Here is an 18943-nt window from a genome sequence, read left to right as displayed (position 1 = left end):
GTGGTCCTTTGACTCAGTGGTGGTAACTTTGGACTAAAAAGCCACTTTGCAGTTGTATTTTTTAATGTATCTGCAATCTTGTTAAAGTGCAAGTGTTTCATTTGTTTGTATTTGTTCGTGTGTGTAGACGGTTGCCACAGATGCTCGCCTAACACTGGCGCTGTATTCTCTTTGGCCTTGGCTCCTATTGGACGACCCCACCATGGAAGCATCGCTGGAGCTTCTGTGTGTCTACACGGCCAACTGCACAGCAGGTCCGCATGTGTGTGTCTTGTTTTTTTCGGTCTGCGCATCTGTGTGTGTTTGCGCAGGCATTGTGCCTGGCCCGTGTCTGCCCATCGCCTCTGTCTGCGGTTAGCAATCTGAGTCACACACACTTTGCACTAAGAGTCCCATTGTCCTTTCCAGTGACTACTGAACAACATTGTGTCCCACTGTATAAGACCAGTGCCTGGTTGCCTGCCAGTCACAATAGGCGCAGTGTCAGAATCCATCAGGCTGCATGGCTGTCTCACTGCATGTGCTACAGTCAGTTTCAGACCAAAAGGAGGTGATGTAGAGAAGAACAGAGTATCTCTGTGTTGCCTGACATGTTGATATTCCATCATGCAAATGTAAAAGTTATGTATGTGAGTGTAAAAAATTCAAGGGGAAGAAAATGATCTTTAATCTGTTTGTGTGCATTCATACATGTCTGCCTAATACAGCACTTCTGTGTGGAAAGAATTTTATTTTATTTTATTTTTCTTTTTTTGTGCAACACTGAAGAGGATTTTTTTTTTACATATATCTCAATCTGACTGGCACCAGTTCCTCAGTTGGTATTTTTGTTCACTCTTATCTGAACTCATTTGCTTTAGACCTCCAATAAGCTTAAGCAGCAAAGTTTGAGCTTAAAGCAGAAATCAGTGAAATCGTTGCACAGCATATCCCTAAAGGTTAACAGAACAGCAGGTTGCGTTCAGGCTGCATGCAGCCAGGCTTATTATTACACCATCCGCCCTCAGGCTACTATTCAGTCTCTAGAGACGCCGACATTTCTACTCTCTCTTTCATCTCCAGTCTACCACCGTCATCCAGAGCTATGTTAACACTGCTAGCTCCACTCAGATTGTTTTTTTTTCTTTTTCTGTGTCACATGTATTTTTCTGAGATATTTTTGTAGCAGCCTCAAACCTTGCCCCACCAGGCAGACAGAAATAAAACAACAGACAACAATGCATGTTTTTCTACATTAACTTAGAATAGAATACCCTTGATGTTGCACGGCTGCAAAACACTTAATTTGAAGCAGCAGCTGGAAATCGTTTGCTCATATCAGAGATCCATTTAAACTAGAACTTACTTGTCTGTTGCACAATGATTTCTTGACAGTTATTAAAAGAATAGGGTAGCATCACTTCATACCTGTTGCTATGTGCTGGTAGGGTTAGGTTTTAGTATTCCCAAAAGAAAAATTCTCAAACAACTTTCAGTGTCAGGCTGTCTGTCTGTGCCAGTGAAATGCGAGTTTGCTATTTTCTCTAACAAGAGATGTAATATGAATTATTGTTTACATTTCTGATGGCCCCATGGAATAAATTGTAGCTGTAGCCTCGGTCTGATAAGGATTGTAATTTCCCTCGCCCACAGATTCAGAAGAGGATCATTAGCAGTCATGTTGAATGGAGATTAGGAAAAAAAAACCTGTCAAAGGTGCTTTAGAAGCATGCATTTAAAAGTTTTGTTGGTTTTTATCCCAGTTTAGTTTATTATTTAACATTCCCTCACCAAACTAAGCAGTGCAGCAGTTCCACCTCATATCCATAGACGCTCTTCACGTTGAAAAGCAACTCCCCACGAAGCCGTGCAGAGATGTTTTGGGAAAATGGCAGACAGCCGTGCAACCAAATGGGCTGGTCTTTATTTTTGCTGCTACTGGGATTAGAGGTTGCCAACCTAGCCAGCTGTAAGATAAACGGAAAGAAACAAGCGGCTCCTATGATTCATTGTTGGATTGGGGTTTTATTAATGCTAAAAGTGTCCAAATGTAGATAATACACTGGTTTTATCTAATAAATGATAAGGATGTTCACCACTTTGGTAAATACTTTACATTAACGTGATTTAAACCAGATGTTGTTGCTAATAAATTCTGGCAGACAGATGTTGTGTTTGCATATTTGTTGTTATAAGAAAGTCTTCTCCATTGGACGTTAAAGTTCTAAATGTGAGCATTTTCCTTATGATTTCAACGTTAGTTTGGAGCTGGATTTAGTGATTGTTTGGGTAAATAATAATTGCATTCGTTACTTTAACTGTGTTGCTTTAACATTGTTGAGAATAACAAAGAAAAAAAAATTTAAATAAAAACCTGGTGCATTCCCAGCTAAATGCAGCTACTAGCAGGTAATGTAGCCTCAGAGATCAGGTAACAAATATTGGGTCACCACAGTTTTTTTTTTTTTTTTACCTTTTACACCCCAAATGTTCCCAAATGTTATTCTCAGACTGCAACTTTTGGCCCCAACCAACATGAGAGCCATGAGGCCACTTATAAGATTTCACATTTTCACAAAGTGCCTTGATATTACTTCTTTGAATATATCTGTTTAGACTTGAACAGATTCCTTGAATAAAATGGGTGGAGCCCCCCAACCCCTCCAGAGACTGCTCGCCTCTGGTAATGGCCACAAACCCTCATGGTTTTGTGTGATCCATGGTCTGAAAAGTGAAGACTTGAAAGTTGCTCAGCCATTACTTCAGTCAGTCACATCCTGTGGCCAAAATTAAGTCAGTTTCAGATAGGAAGCATAAAAAAAGCATAAAAACTAAGGTGAGAGGTGTATTTTTGCTTATATGATGACCAACCAATTTTTTTTCCTCAACGCTTTGCTGAGTATTTCTCTGACATTTACCGGATGCAGTAAGATTGGTCATCTGGTTGAAACATGCCCCAGCTGAGACACATATCACAACAACAAGCTCTAATCTGCTCAACAAAATAAAAATGTTGGTGTGAAGCTGATGAGAATTCCCTTACCCTTGTGTTCTTTGAAAACAGAAGTTCATCTATTAATATATAAGAATGGCATATTCTAAGTATTCTGTTTTTTAATTTTTGTTCCCAGCATGCAGTTCTCTCTGTGGTGGTAGCCCCAGTATGATGGCAGGATCTAAAGGCTCGTCCAGTAGCTCTCTGATGCACTCTGTCATGAAGCTGACGTCCGTTGCCCCAGACAACAGCTCCATCCAGAATCTAGCTTTCTCCCTCTTGGCTAACTTGGCTGTATCACGAGACTGCAGATGCGTCCTGCAGAAGGTACGGTTACTTCATGTAGACTGGTGCCAAATTTAAGGAGAAGATTAGATGAGTTGAACATAACTTAGGATTTACCTTAGAAACTTAGAGATGACACATATCTAACCTAGCTGTCATTTTTTTCTTGTGATTCTCAGAGTAATTTCCTTCAAGCTTTCCTGTCAGTGCCAATGCCCAAGGTGGCCGGTGTGAAGGCCACACCAGGAGGTGCTGGTAGCGGGGGCCTCCTGGGCCTGTGGCTGAAGCTGCTGGTTAGTCTTTCGTCTGCTGAGGATGGCCAGCAGAGTATCCTCAAGATGACCGGAGCTCTGGAACTGCTAGCAGACTTGGCGCTACATCGGCGACATGCGCTGCTCACACTTCACAATCTCTGCTTCTGCCCTGCCAACAAGTCACATGTCATCACCCAGGGTATGAAATCACTTTGTTTAAGCTGCTTTGCACTCACTCAGATGGCAAATAAATTCATATTAAACAGGTTTGACATTCTTAGACAACTTTTTGCTTTTGACTTAGATGAGAAGATCCATATTTCTCATATGTGCTTGAATTATGGAGCTCCAGGAGGTGATATATATGCTTGCTTAACATATGTTAGACCAGCTGTTTCCCTTTGTTTCTAGTAATCAGCAGATTATTTGTTTGGTTGACAGCTTCCTGGTTCTCTCTGTGTGCCTAAAGCCTACATGAGTGGAATTAATCTCCTCAAAAACTGTAAGAAAATGTTCATGGTAGCACGTTGGTGTCCGTCCACGCTGCTCTTAGCTCCTGCAGAGTGAAGGATTTGGTGTATTTTTTTTCCCAGTGATTTTAAAGAACTGTCCAATTCTGCAAAAACTTACAAACTGAAACATACACAGAAGCAGAAGGAAAATGTAGAGGCTGGTCAGTGCTAATCAATAACACACTGAATTAACAAATCTACATAAAACTCTTAGACCAGGTTTACTTTTAATGTTTGCAAAGACCGGTGCTTCAGGTGGGTGAAGATGAAAGACTTTTCAGGCATTTAGTAGAAGAAAGCAGAGGAAGTCAACGAGACTGAAACACAGCTTGCATGCCCCCCTTCGTGTGGTGCAAGCTGCAGGTGGGAGTTGTGGGGAAGACCAGGTGTGGGGAAACTGTCATGTGACAGCACGTTTTATTTCCTGTGGAAATATTACATTCCCCCTTTTGTTGAAGATTCGCATACAGATGTGAAGTCAATCAGTTTACAGGAAACAAGTGGTCTGATATATTATTCTGATCAAAATTCAGAGCAGAGATGGTGTAAAATCAGTGTCAGTGTTGGGTGTGAGCCTATGAACCAGATCAATGCAACACGGTGACACAGTGAAACTCATTTTCCTGCTCTCAGATCATCATTTATTTGATATCGACCCAATTATTTTTCTATAAAATACATTTTTATTAGACAATTCGATAAATAAAACCTTGTTTTTTTTTATCATTCCTGTTTATATATTTATCTTTCTTCCAGATAAAGCTGTGAAAGTTTTGCTGTCGTGTCTCGACAGTAGAGAGGTGGAAACCTGCTGTCTGGGAGCTTCTGCGCTGTGGGCGTTGCTCCACAATAATCAGAGGGTATAAAACTACAAACCTTCTGCTGGTCATCATGCCTGTATTGGATTTTATTAGTGTTATAATGTCAAATGAAATCATGGTGTGTCTTCACTCTACCTGATTGGGTATAAGATGGGCACATAAATCAACTTTAAAGCTGTTTTGTGTTCTTCTATACAAAATGACTGTTTTTAAAACAAAATAAGCAAAATAACTTTTTTTTTCTTCTAATATGCTTTTACAACCTATTTCTCCAAAAGGCCAAGACAACACTGAAGTGTCCCTCTGTTCGACTAAAAATTGAGGAGGCATATACCATCTCTAAGAAAGGTATGCCTTTTTGTAGGTTTGATGAAGGATACATTTGCACACAGGGGTTTGTATTTTTAATTTTAACATTTGTTTTTAACTACAGATGCAGACAACAAGCAGGAACCTTTGACCGCCTACCTGCTCAAGTGCCTGGAAAACCTGTCCCAGCTGCTAAAAAGCTGAATGTTATTATTATTTATATTGTTTTTCATCATGTTTTGTATCGGTAAGATGTGATTTGATTTTTATATTAAAATGATTTTTAGCAATTATGTTGTCATTTCCTTTTTAAGCCTTTGTAAGACTACAGCTTCTGGTTTAAAGATATCTGGCATTTTGTCCTGAGTGTGCCATCCTTTCCTAGTCCTGGTGATAGAGTGCCTCTCTGTGTGCAATGAGTGAACAGTGGTCTACCATGAACTGTGTCCCAGTAGCTCAAGTGTTTCTCTGTAGCCAGAGAGCTAACAGGAAGTGCAGCTCAGGCGCCTATCCACTCGTCTCATCAATGCAGCTTTCATTCTCCCTCGGTGGGGCAAGATGGAAGCTGTACAAAAAGACTACTGGTACTTCGTGGTACTTGTTTTTCTCTCTTTTCTTAAAGGTATGGAGTTAGTACATATTTATTTGATATATATGCTTATAATTTCTAATGAATGGTCTTATCTGTTCATGTTTAGCTGTTTAAAAGTTAAGTTTGAAGTCATGTTTGATGTTAATTTGTGGGATATTTTTAAACAGTGTAGTCTTTTTGATTAAGTTTTATAGTCTTTAATTGAGCCATTAAAACACAAAAATCCTTTCATTTCATACGTTTTAGTCAACTTGGATGAAATAAATGGAAGCAGAGCTTTCTTTTTAAAGTTTTGTAGCACGTCATTATTCTAAACCCGCCAGATCTTAATCAGTGGACATTGAGCTCAGAGAAAAAAGCGCTAAAGAATGTGGATCTTTTGTCACTTGTGCTTGGGTACTGGCTTAAATGAGCCTAATTAGCATTACCCAAGGGACAGCCTGACATAAATGAACAGTAGTGGTAATCTTCCACATGGAGGAGACTCTTGGGGGGGGGGTAAATGATTGGGTTGTTGTAAATGTAAGCACCTTAATACAAGTTTCATATAACCAGTGCAAACCTTTAATCTGGGTTAGATTTTTTATTTTAAGTTTTTATTTATTCTCTATAAGTGAATGCAGATTTTGAACTCAGATGCTGACCGATAAAAAATTTGTGTCCAGTTGCTGTCCAGCAGCAAGAGGTTGTTACGGTTCGGCTGGAGGAGGGGATGGTTCTGGACTGCTTGTGCCCCTGGACTGGCAACCTCAGCATGGTGTCCTGGACCAAAGTCCCAGACAAGCATCCGGTGGCTGTGTTCCATCCAGAGTTTGGAATTGCTTTTTCTCACCATTACAGAGAGAGAGTAGAGTTTTTGAGGACCACACCGTTGGATGGAAGTATTTCCATTAGAAACGTCACTCATCAGGATATTGGGCTCTACAGTTGTTCTGTTCAGACCTTCCCTCAGGGCCCCTGGAGCAGGAACATTCAGGTGGAGGATTTAGGTAAATGCTATGATAGGAAACACTGAGGCAGCTGTCCGCTGCTGCTGAATGACTAAATGAAAGCTGATCTTAGAAACGAAACTCACTGAATATCATTCTGCTGTTTCCATTAAGATAACTTGTTTTTTATGTTTTTTTGACGAGCTGTTTCCTCCTCCCTCCTGTGATCACAGATGAGCCACCAGAAGAAGACAACGGTACAGAGACCCCTCCCCCAGAGGTGACTGTGGCAGACACAGAGCTGAAAATAGAGCAAAGCCACAACCTGACCATCAAATGTGACCACAAACACAACGGCACCGTCTACCAGGTCATTTTGGAGAGGATGCTTCATGGCAATCCCTGGGGCATTATTGGAGTGTGTAAGAAGGTGGAGGGTGGCCTGGTGTCCGAGGACTACAGCGACAGGGGCAGAGTCGACTGCACCGACAACCTGGATGTCAGTCTGCTCTTGACTGATGTTGCAGAGGAGGACAGTGGTTTCTATCGCTGCACCTTTAACACGGATGTGGGGGTGCAGACCACCACTGTGCATCTCAGTGTTGCTGCTCCAGGTAGTAAAACACACATGCTGTGCAGTCAACTATATGACTGCATGATTAATTATTTTTCATACTGAGAGTGATTTATTGGTGCAAATACACCTTACAAAGTACAGTGATTGATGGAAGACAATAAAAAGAAGAAAACAATGCTTGTGAAGGCAGACTATTCAAATATGCTTAAATAACAAATTCCTGTGACAAGTTTTTGAGCACCGAGCTGTGTTTTGACCATTTAACATTACAGATTTACCCATGTTGTTTAATTTCTCACTTCAGTTTATGTCATTACTTTCAATCGCATAATTTAATTATGTCATTTTCATTATGTAACTAGGTGGATTCAGCCTGTCATTATACATGATGTACATTTACATCGGGGCTGGAGCTGCTGGCCTTGCTCTGCTTATTGCCATCATCATAGTAGCAATGAGGCACAGGTAATCCTTTGTTGGGTTTGAGCAAAATTAAAAGTGTGTCTGTCCCTTTGTGTTCTTTTAAGTTGGACAACAAATAAACAGAGATTCCTTAATAAAAACAAAACTACATGCTGCAGACAGTTAGCACACTGGAGGAGCTAAGCTAACAGCTACTCAGTTGTTTCCACAGAGCTTAGAGCACATTTTTATGTTAAAACAGATCAAAACTCAAATCTTTTACAATGAATTTTTAATCAAACAGTTTGTCACTTTTATTTAAACAGAATGTCCAAGTTGTTTTGCATGATCACGCACACAGTGGCTCTCATTTGTTCTGCTTTCAAGTGGCTGTGACTCAGAAATTCAAGAGTCCAGTTCTATGTTCAAAAGAATAAAAGAGGATATGAAGGAACACACACACACACACACAAAAAAAAAAAGTTGTTGTGCTTTTTGACTGAGAAAGTGGATCTGATGTGTAAATTACATGGTGAAAAATTCCCTATAAATATTCGCTTTTCTGTGGCCTGCTCCAGAGTTGGTTAGCTTAGCTTTGTATTGGATTTTATCTATTATTTACCCCACTACTGATTAAAATCCAGAGCTCATTGGTTTTCCTTTTTGCCTGATAATTTCCACAGAAAGAAGAACAGGAGAGAGGAGTACCGAGTCAAACTGCACCCTTCCCAGAGAAAGGTAGGAGTTGGTTTCCTCATTTTATCTACTCTCGTCTTTACACTTGATACTTTTAAAGCCCTCCCTTATCTTTTAATCAGATATGCTCTTAATTACAATGCAGTTCCACTTTACAATTAATCTTACTTTATGCAGGATTTCCCATCACCTGATGACCTGACACACTATTAATGTTTGTTAGTATAACTAATACATCATCACAATAACCGACAGAGCAGTTTGGATAATGTGGAAGAGTAAAATGTTTCCACTGTGTTGGAAATAAAAATATCTGTAATCAAAACCATTATTAAAAATATGGCATATAATGTAGTATTATTGAATATTAACTTTCATCAAACAGCTGCACTGTTGGTTTAATGCATTATTACCTGTGAGATACCTGTGTTCTCTAACACCTTATAGACTAACATCTCCCACCTCCTCACAGCCAAACCTCTATGAAAACAGCAGCATGTGTCCCAGGATCCCAAAGAAGTCCAGACAGATAAAAAACTGCCCGATCTATGCCAACCTGCAGACTGCGCGATCGCTCCAAACTACACATCAACATCCCGATAGGAGAACATACGTGCTGTAACTGTGGCATGATGTGAGGATGTACTTTGTGTCTTTCGCAGTTGTCATTGTACTCTCAGCTACACACACACACAAACGACTCATCAGTGTATATGTGAGCAAGAATAAACAAACATTGCCAAGTGCAGATTATAATTATTTGAGTTTTTTTTAATCATATGCCGGGATCACGCTGACTGATTAATATCCACACAGCAGTTTGAAACGAGTTAACGAGCTGCTGCTCATCTCGGAGTCAGAAAGCTGACAGGGATGTTTGGGGCCGACCCTGCTCATACTAATTAAATGTAGTATGTAATTACTGTTGAGAAAACATTTGTTTTTGGCAAAACAATATTTGACAGTAACCGTCGTGCAGAAGAGAAGACAAAAGCAAGCATAATCTTTCTTTCACTTCTCTAACCCCCGGGTAAAACGATTGACAAAAGCCTGTGTAATTGCACTCTTTTCACTTTCATCCCTCCTGGTTTCCATTCAAAGCTTGACGATAGTGTCTAATCATCTAACAGAAAAGAAAGGCAGTCACTCAGCAATGTACCATCACTTGAGACTACTTCTCTCCCCACCAGGCTTTCTGTCTAGGATGGCTGCTTTCTAGCTCCAGCACACTCTTTTGTATAAAAGCTAAATTCTAATTAGCAAATCCTGGGCTGCAGTTTATGACTCCATATAGTTTGTCTGTCCTTTTATTCATAAGTGTATGCTCTGTTTTCTCTCTGCTTTATAAAATGTGAAAAAGATGATGATGAACTGTCTTCTGTTTGGCAATTTTGTATTTATTCTTTTATTTTATTTTTGAACTTGCTTCTTTTGTATATCAATACTTGAGGTTTCTGGCACTGAAGTACAATAAAGCTGTGTGCTGTTGGTGTAATCTAATTCATTTATCTCCATAGAAATGGAGGCAGTGGCAGAGGCAGTAGTGGATGTATGGGCTTTTCCCCTAGGAAACAAGACAAATGTGGACAAGGTAGAAATGAGGAACAAAAAGGGACATTATAGTTTCTTCTTCTTCTTTTTTCTCCCTTCTTGCTGATGAAACAGCAGAAACAGTAACTGTACATTTGACTGTGACGATACTTATGATTCATTGTGTGTGTGATGTGAAATATTGAAGTTGGTGTGTATGACTGGTGGAGACTGTCAAAGAGCAAACAATAAAAGTGTTAGCAAGTGAATTTCCTGTGGTGTGGGAGTGTGTGAAAAGGAAACTGAATATTTACCGATAGCAAAAAGCTTTTTCTAAGAAGCCAAATTATTGTTGATTGGAAAATATCAGTATATTTAATACTGACAGAAAACAAATGAATATGGCCCATAGCAAAATTAAAAAAAAATCAGGCTTGTCCAAATTAGCAAAACAAAAAATAGTTGAATATCTCTTTACAATGATTTTGTAGCCCTAAACCTCTAAGACGTCATAACACAATGTGGGAACACTATCTGGAAAGGCCGACTCAAATCAAGTGAAGCAGAATAGAACTGGAGAGGTTTTAGTACAGACGTTTCAAGGTGAGTCCTCCATAATGGTCATTTTAGAGCAATTTGGCACCATCTGTTCTAAACATCGCCCAGTTCAGGGACGTTGGGTTTCAAAAGTTTTAATAAACACTTAAAATCTTAAAAGAATAGACACAGTTTAACAAACAGCTGGTACGTGACTGTACAAGAAAATATCTTTGTTAATAAGAAATTTCTGTAAACTTGACAATTTCAAAGAATAAACTTTATTGTGATATTTTCTAGTGATACCAAACGAATTTACTGAAACGTTAGAACATGCATGGCATCTCTGTGTTCAGTAAAGTAATAGTAGCTTTGGTCTTTTATTCTGTTTTATGTCATGCCTGCAAGCAGCTGGATACAGCCTGTAACAAATATACGCTATAAGCCAGAAATAAGAGAAATCTCACAATATTCTCACTAATTAGCACTTTATCTTCCATCTTACTCAGAGAGGGCATCCTCTACTTGGGATCAGTGCCCCATTTAAAATTTTTTAATGAACTGGTTCTGCACAAAGATGAACTTTCTAACTTTCTATCATATCTGATAGATATCTTGCTGGAAGACTAATGGCCCATCTTAGTCACAAACAGGTTCTTGAAGATACTTTCCCTCTAGTGGTTTCCTCAGGTCTGATGGGGATTTCCAAGTGTTTAAACTCATCACACACTGTGGTAAGATGGGGTGGGTTTCACTGATCCACCCCAACAACCTATAGGTTGTTTACCTTCTGAGCCTCCATATAAGATGTTGTAGCCACATGAATCAAGCTTCGAATAATGGTGTAGCTGCCTGGAGAGCTGTCAGGGTATCATCTGTTTAGAGGGGAAAAGAAAAATGAAACCTGCTTTCATGGGCTAAATGAGCTAAAAATGTTTTTTTATTTAACTAACTTTTTTAAAGCTAACTCTGAAGCTTTTAAAGCCACTGTAGTTTTATGGAGATTTCTTCATCAAAACTTTTACTCTTTTAGATCTGCCACCTGTTATCTAGAAAAAATGATGATACGTGATAGAACATTCAATTTATTACCTCTTTTCTCGATCATCAAAAACATTACATATGTACATTTAGTGAAAACTGTAGTCCTACACTCATATTCAAAGTGCTATTAAAATATAAACTCACAGAACACAAATAATCAGAACGTGACAATAACAGAAATCTGACATGTCTACAAACAGGTGAATGTCTACAATAAACAACAAAAGCTGTAAACGAGGAACATAAAACAGCTAGAATTTTCTCCAGTGGTCTTGGTGAGTATGGCCCAAATGTAGAGGGGGGGTAATTTACATGCAATAAACCATACTTGAGCTTAGACATGCAGACAGCTGCCTTGTCACTGATAAATCGGGCTCTCAGATGCCGACTAGCAGCCTTCCCAATGATGGGAGCATCATTACTTCTTTATATGAATGTGGGGCTCTTTTAAATAACAAATACAAAAAGTTAAGGTGACTTCAAAGTGTGATTTTTAGACAAAATGTGCTTGTATTTTTCCAACGCCTTGGGAATCTAAAGCCTACTGACCTACAGACAACAGACAGGAACAAAAAAAGCAAATTACTGCTTTGCTTCCTACAACAGATTGTCACTGGAAAACTTTTGACACTGATATTTTTAGATTTTATGAAATAATACGTACCTCATACTGCATGTTTAATAGATGACTTGTCTAATAACAGATGCCAATGGTTAGAAAGTGTTTGTACTCCTGAAATACTTTGCAGTTTCTTTTCTGCTATTTTTGACTGCAGAGATCTATCTATCCTGTCAACAGCTGTAACCTTAAGGGTCCAAAGTTGTTGCTTTGTTTGGATCTCTGAGGTCCAGGAAGGTGTTGGAAGGCACTTTGTACTCGGCAAGGACTGGGTAAATATTTAAATACGTTTCAGCCACGCATGCAACAGAAAGATTTCTTTTAAATTTTCTTTTAAAGTAATGTCTGTCTAGCTCATACTGCTTCGAGCTGATGGAAAACAGGACTGTAAAAGTTGTAGTAGGGATGTCCACGCTTCTAGCTAAAATATTTGGAGCTTGTTGTGTTATAATGTCATGTCTGTTAGATGATATCAAATTTTCAGAATTATTTTTTTTCAATTTCTTCCCAATTCAGGAAATCCTACCACCAAATCCTAAAATGATGCACTACATATTACTGGTTCCTGAAGCAAATCCAGGATTCAAACACTGAATATCATCATTTCATCAACTTATTTTTGCCATAGCAAAAACATGTTTATACATGGCAAGAAAAACTGACATGAATCAACCTTGTCTTACATTTTTAAATGCATGCTACCTGTCTATCTTTGGATAATGAATGTTAAAAATGATCCGCATTAAAGACCTCATAACCCTAAATGTAAAAAATAATTTTTATACCATGTAAGACCAGTTGGTAGCTGTCGCTCCATGTCTGCCATTAAAATGAATGTGAGGTTGGTAATGTGAGGAAGGATTATAATCTGTATATAAAAGATGGACATTACCACCATGATGCCAGCAGTGGAGCATTTTGTAACCAGACACTGTGGGTGTGAGGTGGATCCTGCAGACACCCACATATTAGAGACATTAGTGTCTATTTACACCACATAGGATCATCATTCTTTACTGAAGACATAAAAAGTGAAGCAGACATTGGAAACTTGTTGGGAAAATGTGAGAATTAAGTGTGTTTTATTATGGAGTTTTAAACCATCTGAACTGAAGCAATAAAGATTTAAGGCACTTCTGTATCTGCTTCACTACGTCCGTCTTATAAACACTGGGGCGAAAAAAACCTGCTTTGTTAGCAAAATGATCAACATGCCTTATTAACCTGCTGTTATTCCTCCTCTCGTTCTCGTCTTGTCTGGCTGAATGATTCTTTATCTGATGAAAGTTTATGTTGGAATCAGTGATGTGTGTAACTTAACTAGTAATGTTTTATCAGTTGCTTTGTCTGTGGTGCAGAAGTAGCAGATACATTTATAACTTTTTTTTTTTCCATCTCAGTTCTGCCATTTTCCCTTTCTGTACTGGATTTATAATCTTAAAACCTTAAGATTTTCTTTTAAAGATTTTGCAGTTTAATTTGAAAATAAAAGTAAAGGAGAAGTATGCATGAGGGGGGGGAAGGTAGGGGATTGGCAGCAACTGCAGTGGCAGATGGTCCTGCTAGGTAGGAGAAGAAAATCACATGGCAACATTATGATTATGCACATTTCCTGTTCTTTTAACTTTAATTTGTTATAAATTTTACTGGGCATTTATTTTCTTGTTGAGGAAAAATCTCTGACATCATCTTATATTAATAATGATTCCAGGTTTGCCTCTGCTTTGCACATCTCCTCCCATCGGGTCAGTCTTTCTACACCTCCTGCTAATGAACAACTTATCAGTTTCTTGCTATATATGAAGCTGCTGGAGAGTCAAGAAGCTATTAAAATCAAATTGCTCTGCTGAAAGGTAAAGCTGGCAGTTTAAAGCAGAGGCTGTGAGAGGGTTGCACTTTTATCATTTCTGACATGACGGTCCAGCCATTTTTTTTTTTTCCCTGAAGCACGTCTCTGAATGACTTTTGCCTTTTTCTGGTTGTAACCGATTACAGGGTTTAGCTGATTCATCACTGCCACGAACATCAAGCTGTTTTGTTGTAAGGCATTGATCGATTTCACATTTTTGAGAGAAAGCGGAGTTTAGTAAGTGTGGGAGGATTATGTGTCAAAACAGGTTGAGTTTCTCTTAAACCGGCTGCTGAGGCTGCACATTGTTGGATTGAACCTGATGTGTTTTCTTCAACTTTAGAACAAAACCCTCTTTTTTCTCCTTTCGAAAACATTGTTTTACAGTAGATCTTGGAGTTTTTGGTGCCTTTAACTTCTCAGAAAAAAAAAGTGTAGGAGGAAGTCGGTCATGCAGGTTCTAACAGGATGATAACAACATAAAGCACACAAAAAAAGGATTTTTGGTGTGATATTTGACTCTACCTGCACTCACACATCACACAATTTCACATACCACTCGCTCTACAGTTGACACTAGTGTTTGTAAGTATGACCATGAAATAATATATTACACATGTCACTATACAGATTTCTACATCCTCTCTACAGTGGTGAGTTCAGTGTCCACGGCAGATCGAGCAGTTCTCTGTCATTGAAGGGGTCTGAGGCTGCAACTGGATTCACAGCCACTAGAGGGCGATGGTGCCTCTTCCTGGTGGTGGCTCTCCTCCTGCTCAGGCTCGTCAGACAGGAAGCTGGGGAAGGTCTGCGCTCGAGGGATAAAAGTCATCGACAGCCCGGCTTCTGTAGAGAGAAAGTGGACCATTTTTAAAAACAAGAACAAAATGAAACAGTTTAAATAAATTTAGCTTCACACTAAAGCTGTTAATCATTGTTTCGTTGCCAATCTAGCCACTGTTCTGTTGCTTAGCTACTGTCCATAAAAACATCTAAAGAAAAAAAAAATAGCATGCTTCATTTAGCTTAAAGTCCTCTCATGCTGGTGGTTACAATATTATCAGATGTGTTATAAAAGCAACCCCCTGATGTCAGATAAACATCATTTCACTACCTTGTCTTCTCAAGACTGTCTGCTATTTTCTCCCTATCCTGCCATCTCCCTCTCAACCTTAATTTAAATTAATTGGACCAATTTGCTCTGCAGTTCATATTGGTTAAAATGCACCAACAGGGAGTAATGGATACTTGTGGGCGGTAGGCTGTTCGTTTGCAACTGTGAGGCCATTAATAATACATTAGAATGCTGTTTGGAGATGTGCACATAGAGGTGGGTTGAGGATAAAGTGGCTGGCAGGCTGCTGATCATGCACCAAACAAGGAGGAAGTGGCCAATGATCAATATTTCAGGAGGTGCAAAACCTCACAGAATGCTGTAATCAACTCTAACCTGCAGCATATATGAGACCTGCGAACATAAATCTATTTAAGGTGTTTTCAATCACTTTGTCTGCAGAGGTTAATTGAAATTTGATCTGCAAATTAAAATTTTATTGTCTTCTTCAAGACCTGTAATGGCAAAATTGTCAAAGAGATCATTTTCATTCTTGGTGCAAAGAAAAAAAAACACTTAAAAGCAAATGTTCAGAATATTGTGAGCATGCACCCACAGTGTCAGCTGTGTGAGTAGCCGGGAGTGGTCGTCATGAGACACACTACCAAGTCACCACAACTGACTCTAAAACATGACCCAGTCAGCATGGCAATCAATGTCAAGCAGCTGTGCAAGTGCGCTTCAGAGCCACAGGGAGAGAAGTCTGCCTAAAACTAAAAAAAGGGAGTGTGAAAAGAGATGAAACTGAGAATGAAAAACACAGGAATAAGCATTTCCTTGTGTGAGTTAAGGGAACAGTTTGAGGGAGGAGGCACAGAGGGACTGGTGTAGGTGTGAGGATGAGACCAAAACAGTATCTGTATCATATAATAACAGGTGAGTCATACATACACACCTGTGTCTGCTACACTTTGCTGTTCCTGAAATAAACAGGAATAGCATAAGACTCCAGATTCATGTTTTCAATGCAGCTCAGGCTGTGGTGCAGGAAAAAAAATAAATAAAAAGAGGGACGCTTTCTCTTCCCTCTGCATTGTACTTAATAGATTGCTGAAACGACTGGTGCGCAACCAGGCATATCCTTTTCACATCTTTGCCAAGACAATCCTTCTCTTCATCCAAGGCCAATTTAGGCTGGAAAAAAAAAAAAAAAACAGAAGACAGGGAACCCAGTGCAGACACAGGGTGAAGCAGATCTCAGCCATATGCAGTGCTGCACAGGATACATAAATGTAAACACACTAGTATAAAAAAGAAAAAAAAAAAGACAGAGATGGTGGCGTCAGCATCAGTCCTCCTCCTCCTCCTCTGCTCTCTCTATGAGAAGCAGACAGTGATTTGTCAGTGCCTTTTCATTACCAGCGAAGGTCATGTCATCCTATCTGGCCTGGGATGGCAGCTGCTGGGCTGGAGCAGACAGGACAGGCAGGGAGAGCACACACACACTGATGGAGAGAAAAACAGCAAAACCGGATACACAAGCAGCCATTCAGGCATACATGTTGACACACACCTGTCTGCACCTTCTTTCCTCAAAGTCTAACAAACCAGATGGCAGTCTGGTAACAGCTGTGACCAGAGAAACAAGAGGCTGCGTGCACTTCAAACTCCACATTATGCAAGACAGGAGCAACAATGTGCAGGAAGTAATAAAACAGCTGTCCAACTCACCGGAAAAACAGGATCCATTCATCAAAATCTGGGGTCAGGTAACATGCATTGATGACTTTCTAAGCATCTTTTAAAAAAAAACACCTTAACAGTTTAACTCACGTTTACTTAGCTGTTGTGAAGTTTTTAGTAGATTCATGTTTCCATCTACAAAGTTACACTCTGCATCTTGCAGATGAGAAAGCGTCTTGTCTTCTGCCTTCGATACCTGCTACATTTTCAGTAAAAATGCCCTCATATGACTCCCTGTGGATCAAACTAAGAACAGCGCTGTGCTTCATTAGAATTGCTAATGCAATGGTGCTAAACTGTGGAGAACAATGCAATGCAGAGTGATGGGGTGAACAAGGTACTACCTAGTAAACAACAGAAAAAGAAAAAAATTGCAAAATGAAAAATATAAGTATTTTTGTTCCTTTTTCTTTTCAATATAACAGCTGATAATTGAACCATCTCTGACTGCTGTATCATCTTGCTTTTTTCACCTCCAAAACTTTAAAGTGCACTTCTTTCTATGCATCAGCAAACTCAGAGAACAGAGCAGTTGCAGTGAAAAGCAAAAGAATGAATAACATTAGGGGAGAAGTGGAAGAAGACAGCCCAAAGTAGAGATACTGTCTCCATATATACTGTGGTTTCTGGAGATTAGATAAATCAATTTTAAGCTTTTTTTTACAACTCCAATGCCATTTCTTTTGGACAAATCAGGTGTAATAACAATAATTTGTAACTGCATCAAACGGGAGCTTTGGGAGTTATATCTGAATCGTTTGCAAAGATGTAAAAAGCAGATGTTAGATGTTATATATTAAAATACAGGAGTTCCATTTCTTTGGTGCTTGTTAACTTCAGTTAACTCAGCCATGGAAATAAACAAATAGTGGAAAAAAAGCTCAACGGGAAATCGGAACTGTGTTCCTTAATTATTCCCCTGGACCTGAAGGGTATTTGAAAGCAACCAGAGCATGACTCAGCAAATTGACTGTGCTGATTGGATATTCATCCAGTGCGAGGTGATGCAGCCAGTGAGCAAACACAGCCAGCTATCACAGTCCAAAAACCTGATTTCTTACTTCTATTCACATCCAAATGATCATTCCAGGAGTTAATAGCGTAATTATTCTACAAAAATTGAAACCTGCAGCTGTGTCTTCTGAATATGTTTCTAAATTTGTATATAATGCGGGTTCTGTTTGTTTGGGGGGTTTTTTCCTGGTGGTACAAGATGTAAATCAGAGTTACATCTACAGCTCTCAGGGTTAACATAGAAAGAGAGCTGAAGAGCTCATCTTTGACGCTAAAGTAGAAATAATGACTTAACCAAAACATTTTCATTTAAATACTGATTCAGCCTTAAAACTGTGGCAGCAACACATTTACATGTGTTGATAGTGAAACAGTAAAGTGAGTTAAGTAATGGATGCATATAAAATAGATTACTCAAACTTACGGATAATCAGACAGAATTGTTATCTAAAGTAATACATGCTAAAAACACGCTCTCCAGTAACTTTAAGTTCACTTGTTCAGTTGCTTGTTAACACAAATAACAAATCAGTTAATGACATGGTAGCAACTTATTGAATTAAGTTATATAGACAAGGTAATGTTTAAATTGAGCATTAGAATGAGGAAGAAAGGAGGTTTAAGTGACTTTGAACGTGGCATGGTTGTTAATGCCAGACAAGCTGGTCTGAGGATGTCAGAGGCTGCTGATCTACTGGGATTTTCACACGCAACCACCTCTACGGTTTACAAAGAATGGTCTGAAAAAGAGCAAATATCCAGTGAGCAGCAGCTATCTGGATGAAAATGCTTTGTTGGTGTCAGAGGAGAATGGACAACAGAAGGTGTGCAGAATAGCATCTCTGAACACACAAGATGTTGCACCTTGAAGCAGATGGGCTACAGCAGCAGAAGACCACCCCTTGTCCCACTCCTTTCAGCTAAGGACAGAAACTGAGGCTACAATTTACACAGAATCACCAAAACATGAGTTTGTCAAAGCATTGCTTGGTCTAATGAGTCTACATTTTAGCTGCAGCATTTAGAAGTTAGGGTCAGTATTTTGTTTAAGCATAACAATCATGGCTCCATCCTGCCTTGTATCAACAGTTCAGGCTGATGATGGCGATGTAATAGTGTAGGAGATGTTTTCTTGACACACTTTAGGCCCCTTAGTACCAATCTGAGCATTGTTTAAGGGCAGCTGTAGTTCAGACGGAAGA

General features: G+C 39.2%; 3 protein-coding genes across 6 annotated transcripts in view; 2 read left to right on the top strand and 1 right to left on the bottom strand.

Moving 5' to 3' along the window:
* Positions 1–5433, top strand: part of rttn (rotatin) — a 33064-nt gene extending 27631 nt beyond the window's left edge. The window contains exons 44-49 of the mRNA XM_041968271.1: positions 128–254; positions 3111–3301; positions 3439–3712; positions 4782–4885; positions 5125–5194; positions 5280–5433. Coding sequence (XP_041824205.1) covers positions 128–254; positions 3111–3301; positions 3439–3712; positions 4782–4885; positions 5125–5194; positions 5280–5359 — 846 coding nt within the window. The 3' untranslated portion in view covers positions 5360–5433. The remainder of the gene's footprint in view (positions 1–127; positions 255–3110; positions 3302–3438; positions 3713–4781; positions 4886–5124; positions 5195–5279) is intronic.
* Positions 5434–5635: 202 nt separating this feature from the next.
* Positions 5636–10146, top strand: cd226 (CD226 molecule). 3 transcript variants are annotated; one of them, XM_041968274.1, is made up of 6 exons: positions 5636–5777; positions 6413–6736; positions 6910–7290; positions 7616–7718; positions 8339–8393; positions 8529–8809. In XM_041968274.1, exons 1-6 carry the CDS (start codon positions 5714–5716, stop codon positions 8562–8564), a joined length of 963 nt encoding a protein of 320 aa, XP_041824208.1. In that variant the 5' UTR covers positions 5636–5713; the 3' UTR covers positions 8565–8809. The 3 variants fall into 3 exon arrangements, with proteins under 3 accessions (XP_041824208.1, XP_041824207.1, XP_041824209.1); XM_041968273.1 differs by lacking the exon at positions 8529–8809 and adding an exon at positions 8824–10146 and having other exon boundaries at positions 5637–5777; XM_041968275.1 differs by lacking the exon at positions 8529–8809 and adding an exon at positions 9869–10146 and having other exon boundaries at positions 5638–5777.
* A 2614-nt stretch (positions 10147–12760) lies between these two features.
* Positions 12761–18943, bottom strand: part of dok6 (docking protein 6) — a 69679-nt gene continuing 63496 nt past the window's right edge. For both annotated transcript variants that reach the window (XM_041968650.1, XM_041968649.1), the window contains exon 10: positions 12761–14776. In XM_041968650.1, the coding sequence (XP_041824584.1) occupies positions 14622–14776 (155 nt within the window). In that variant the 3' untranslated portion in view covers positions 12761–14621. The remainder of the gene's footprint in view (positions 14777–18943) is intronic.

This window comes from Melanotaenia boesemani, chromosome 18 (assembly GCF_017639745.1).
Source record: "Melanotaenia boesemani isolate fMelBoe1 chromosome 18, fMelBoe1.pri, whole genome shotgun sequence".
Classification (NCBI taxonomy): Eukaryota; Metazoa; Chordata; class Actinopteri; order Atheriniformes; family Melanotaeniidae; genus Melanotaenia; species Melanotaenia boesemani.
This window is presented reverse-complemented; position numbering and strand designations above follow the sequence as displayed.

Excerpts from the sequence above, each read along its gene's own strand:
- cd226 (XM_041968273.1), top strand. The coding sequence starts at position 5,714 with ATGGAAGCTGTACAAAAAGACTACTGGTACTTCGTGGTACTTGTTTTT. Across the intron at positions 6,737-6,909 it reads CATTCAGGTGGAGGATTTAG|ATGAGCCACCAGAAGAAGAC; the intron begins GTAAATGCTATG and ends CTGTGATCACAG. Across the intron at positions 7,291-7,615 it reads TCTCAGTGTTGCTGCTCCAG|GTGGATTCAGCCTGTCATTA; the intron begins GTAGTAAAACAC and ends TTATGTAACTAG.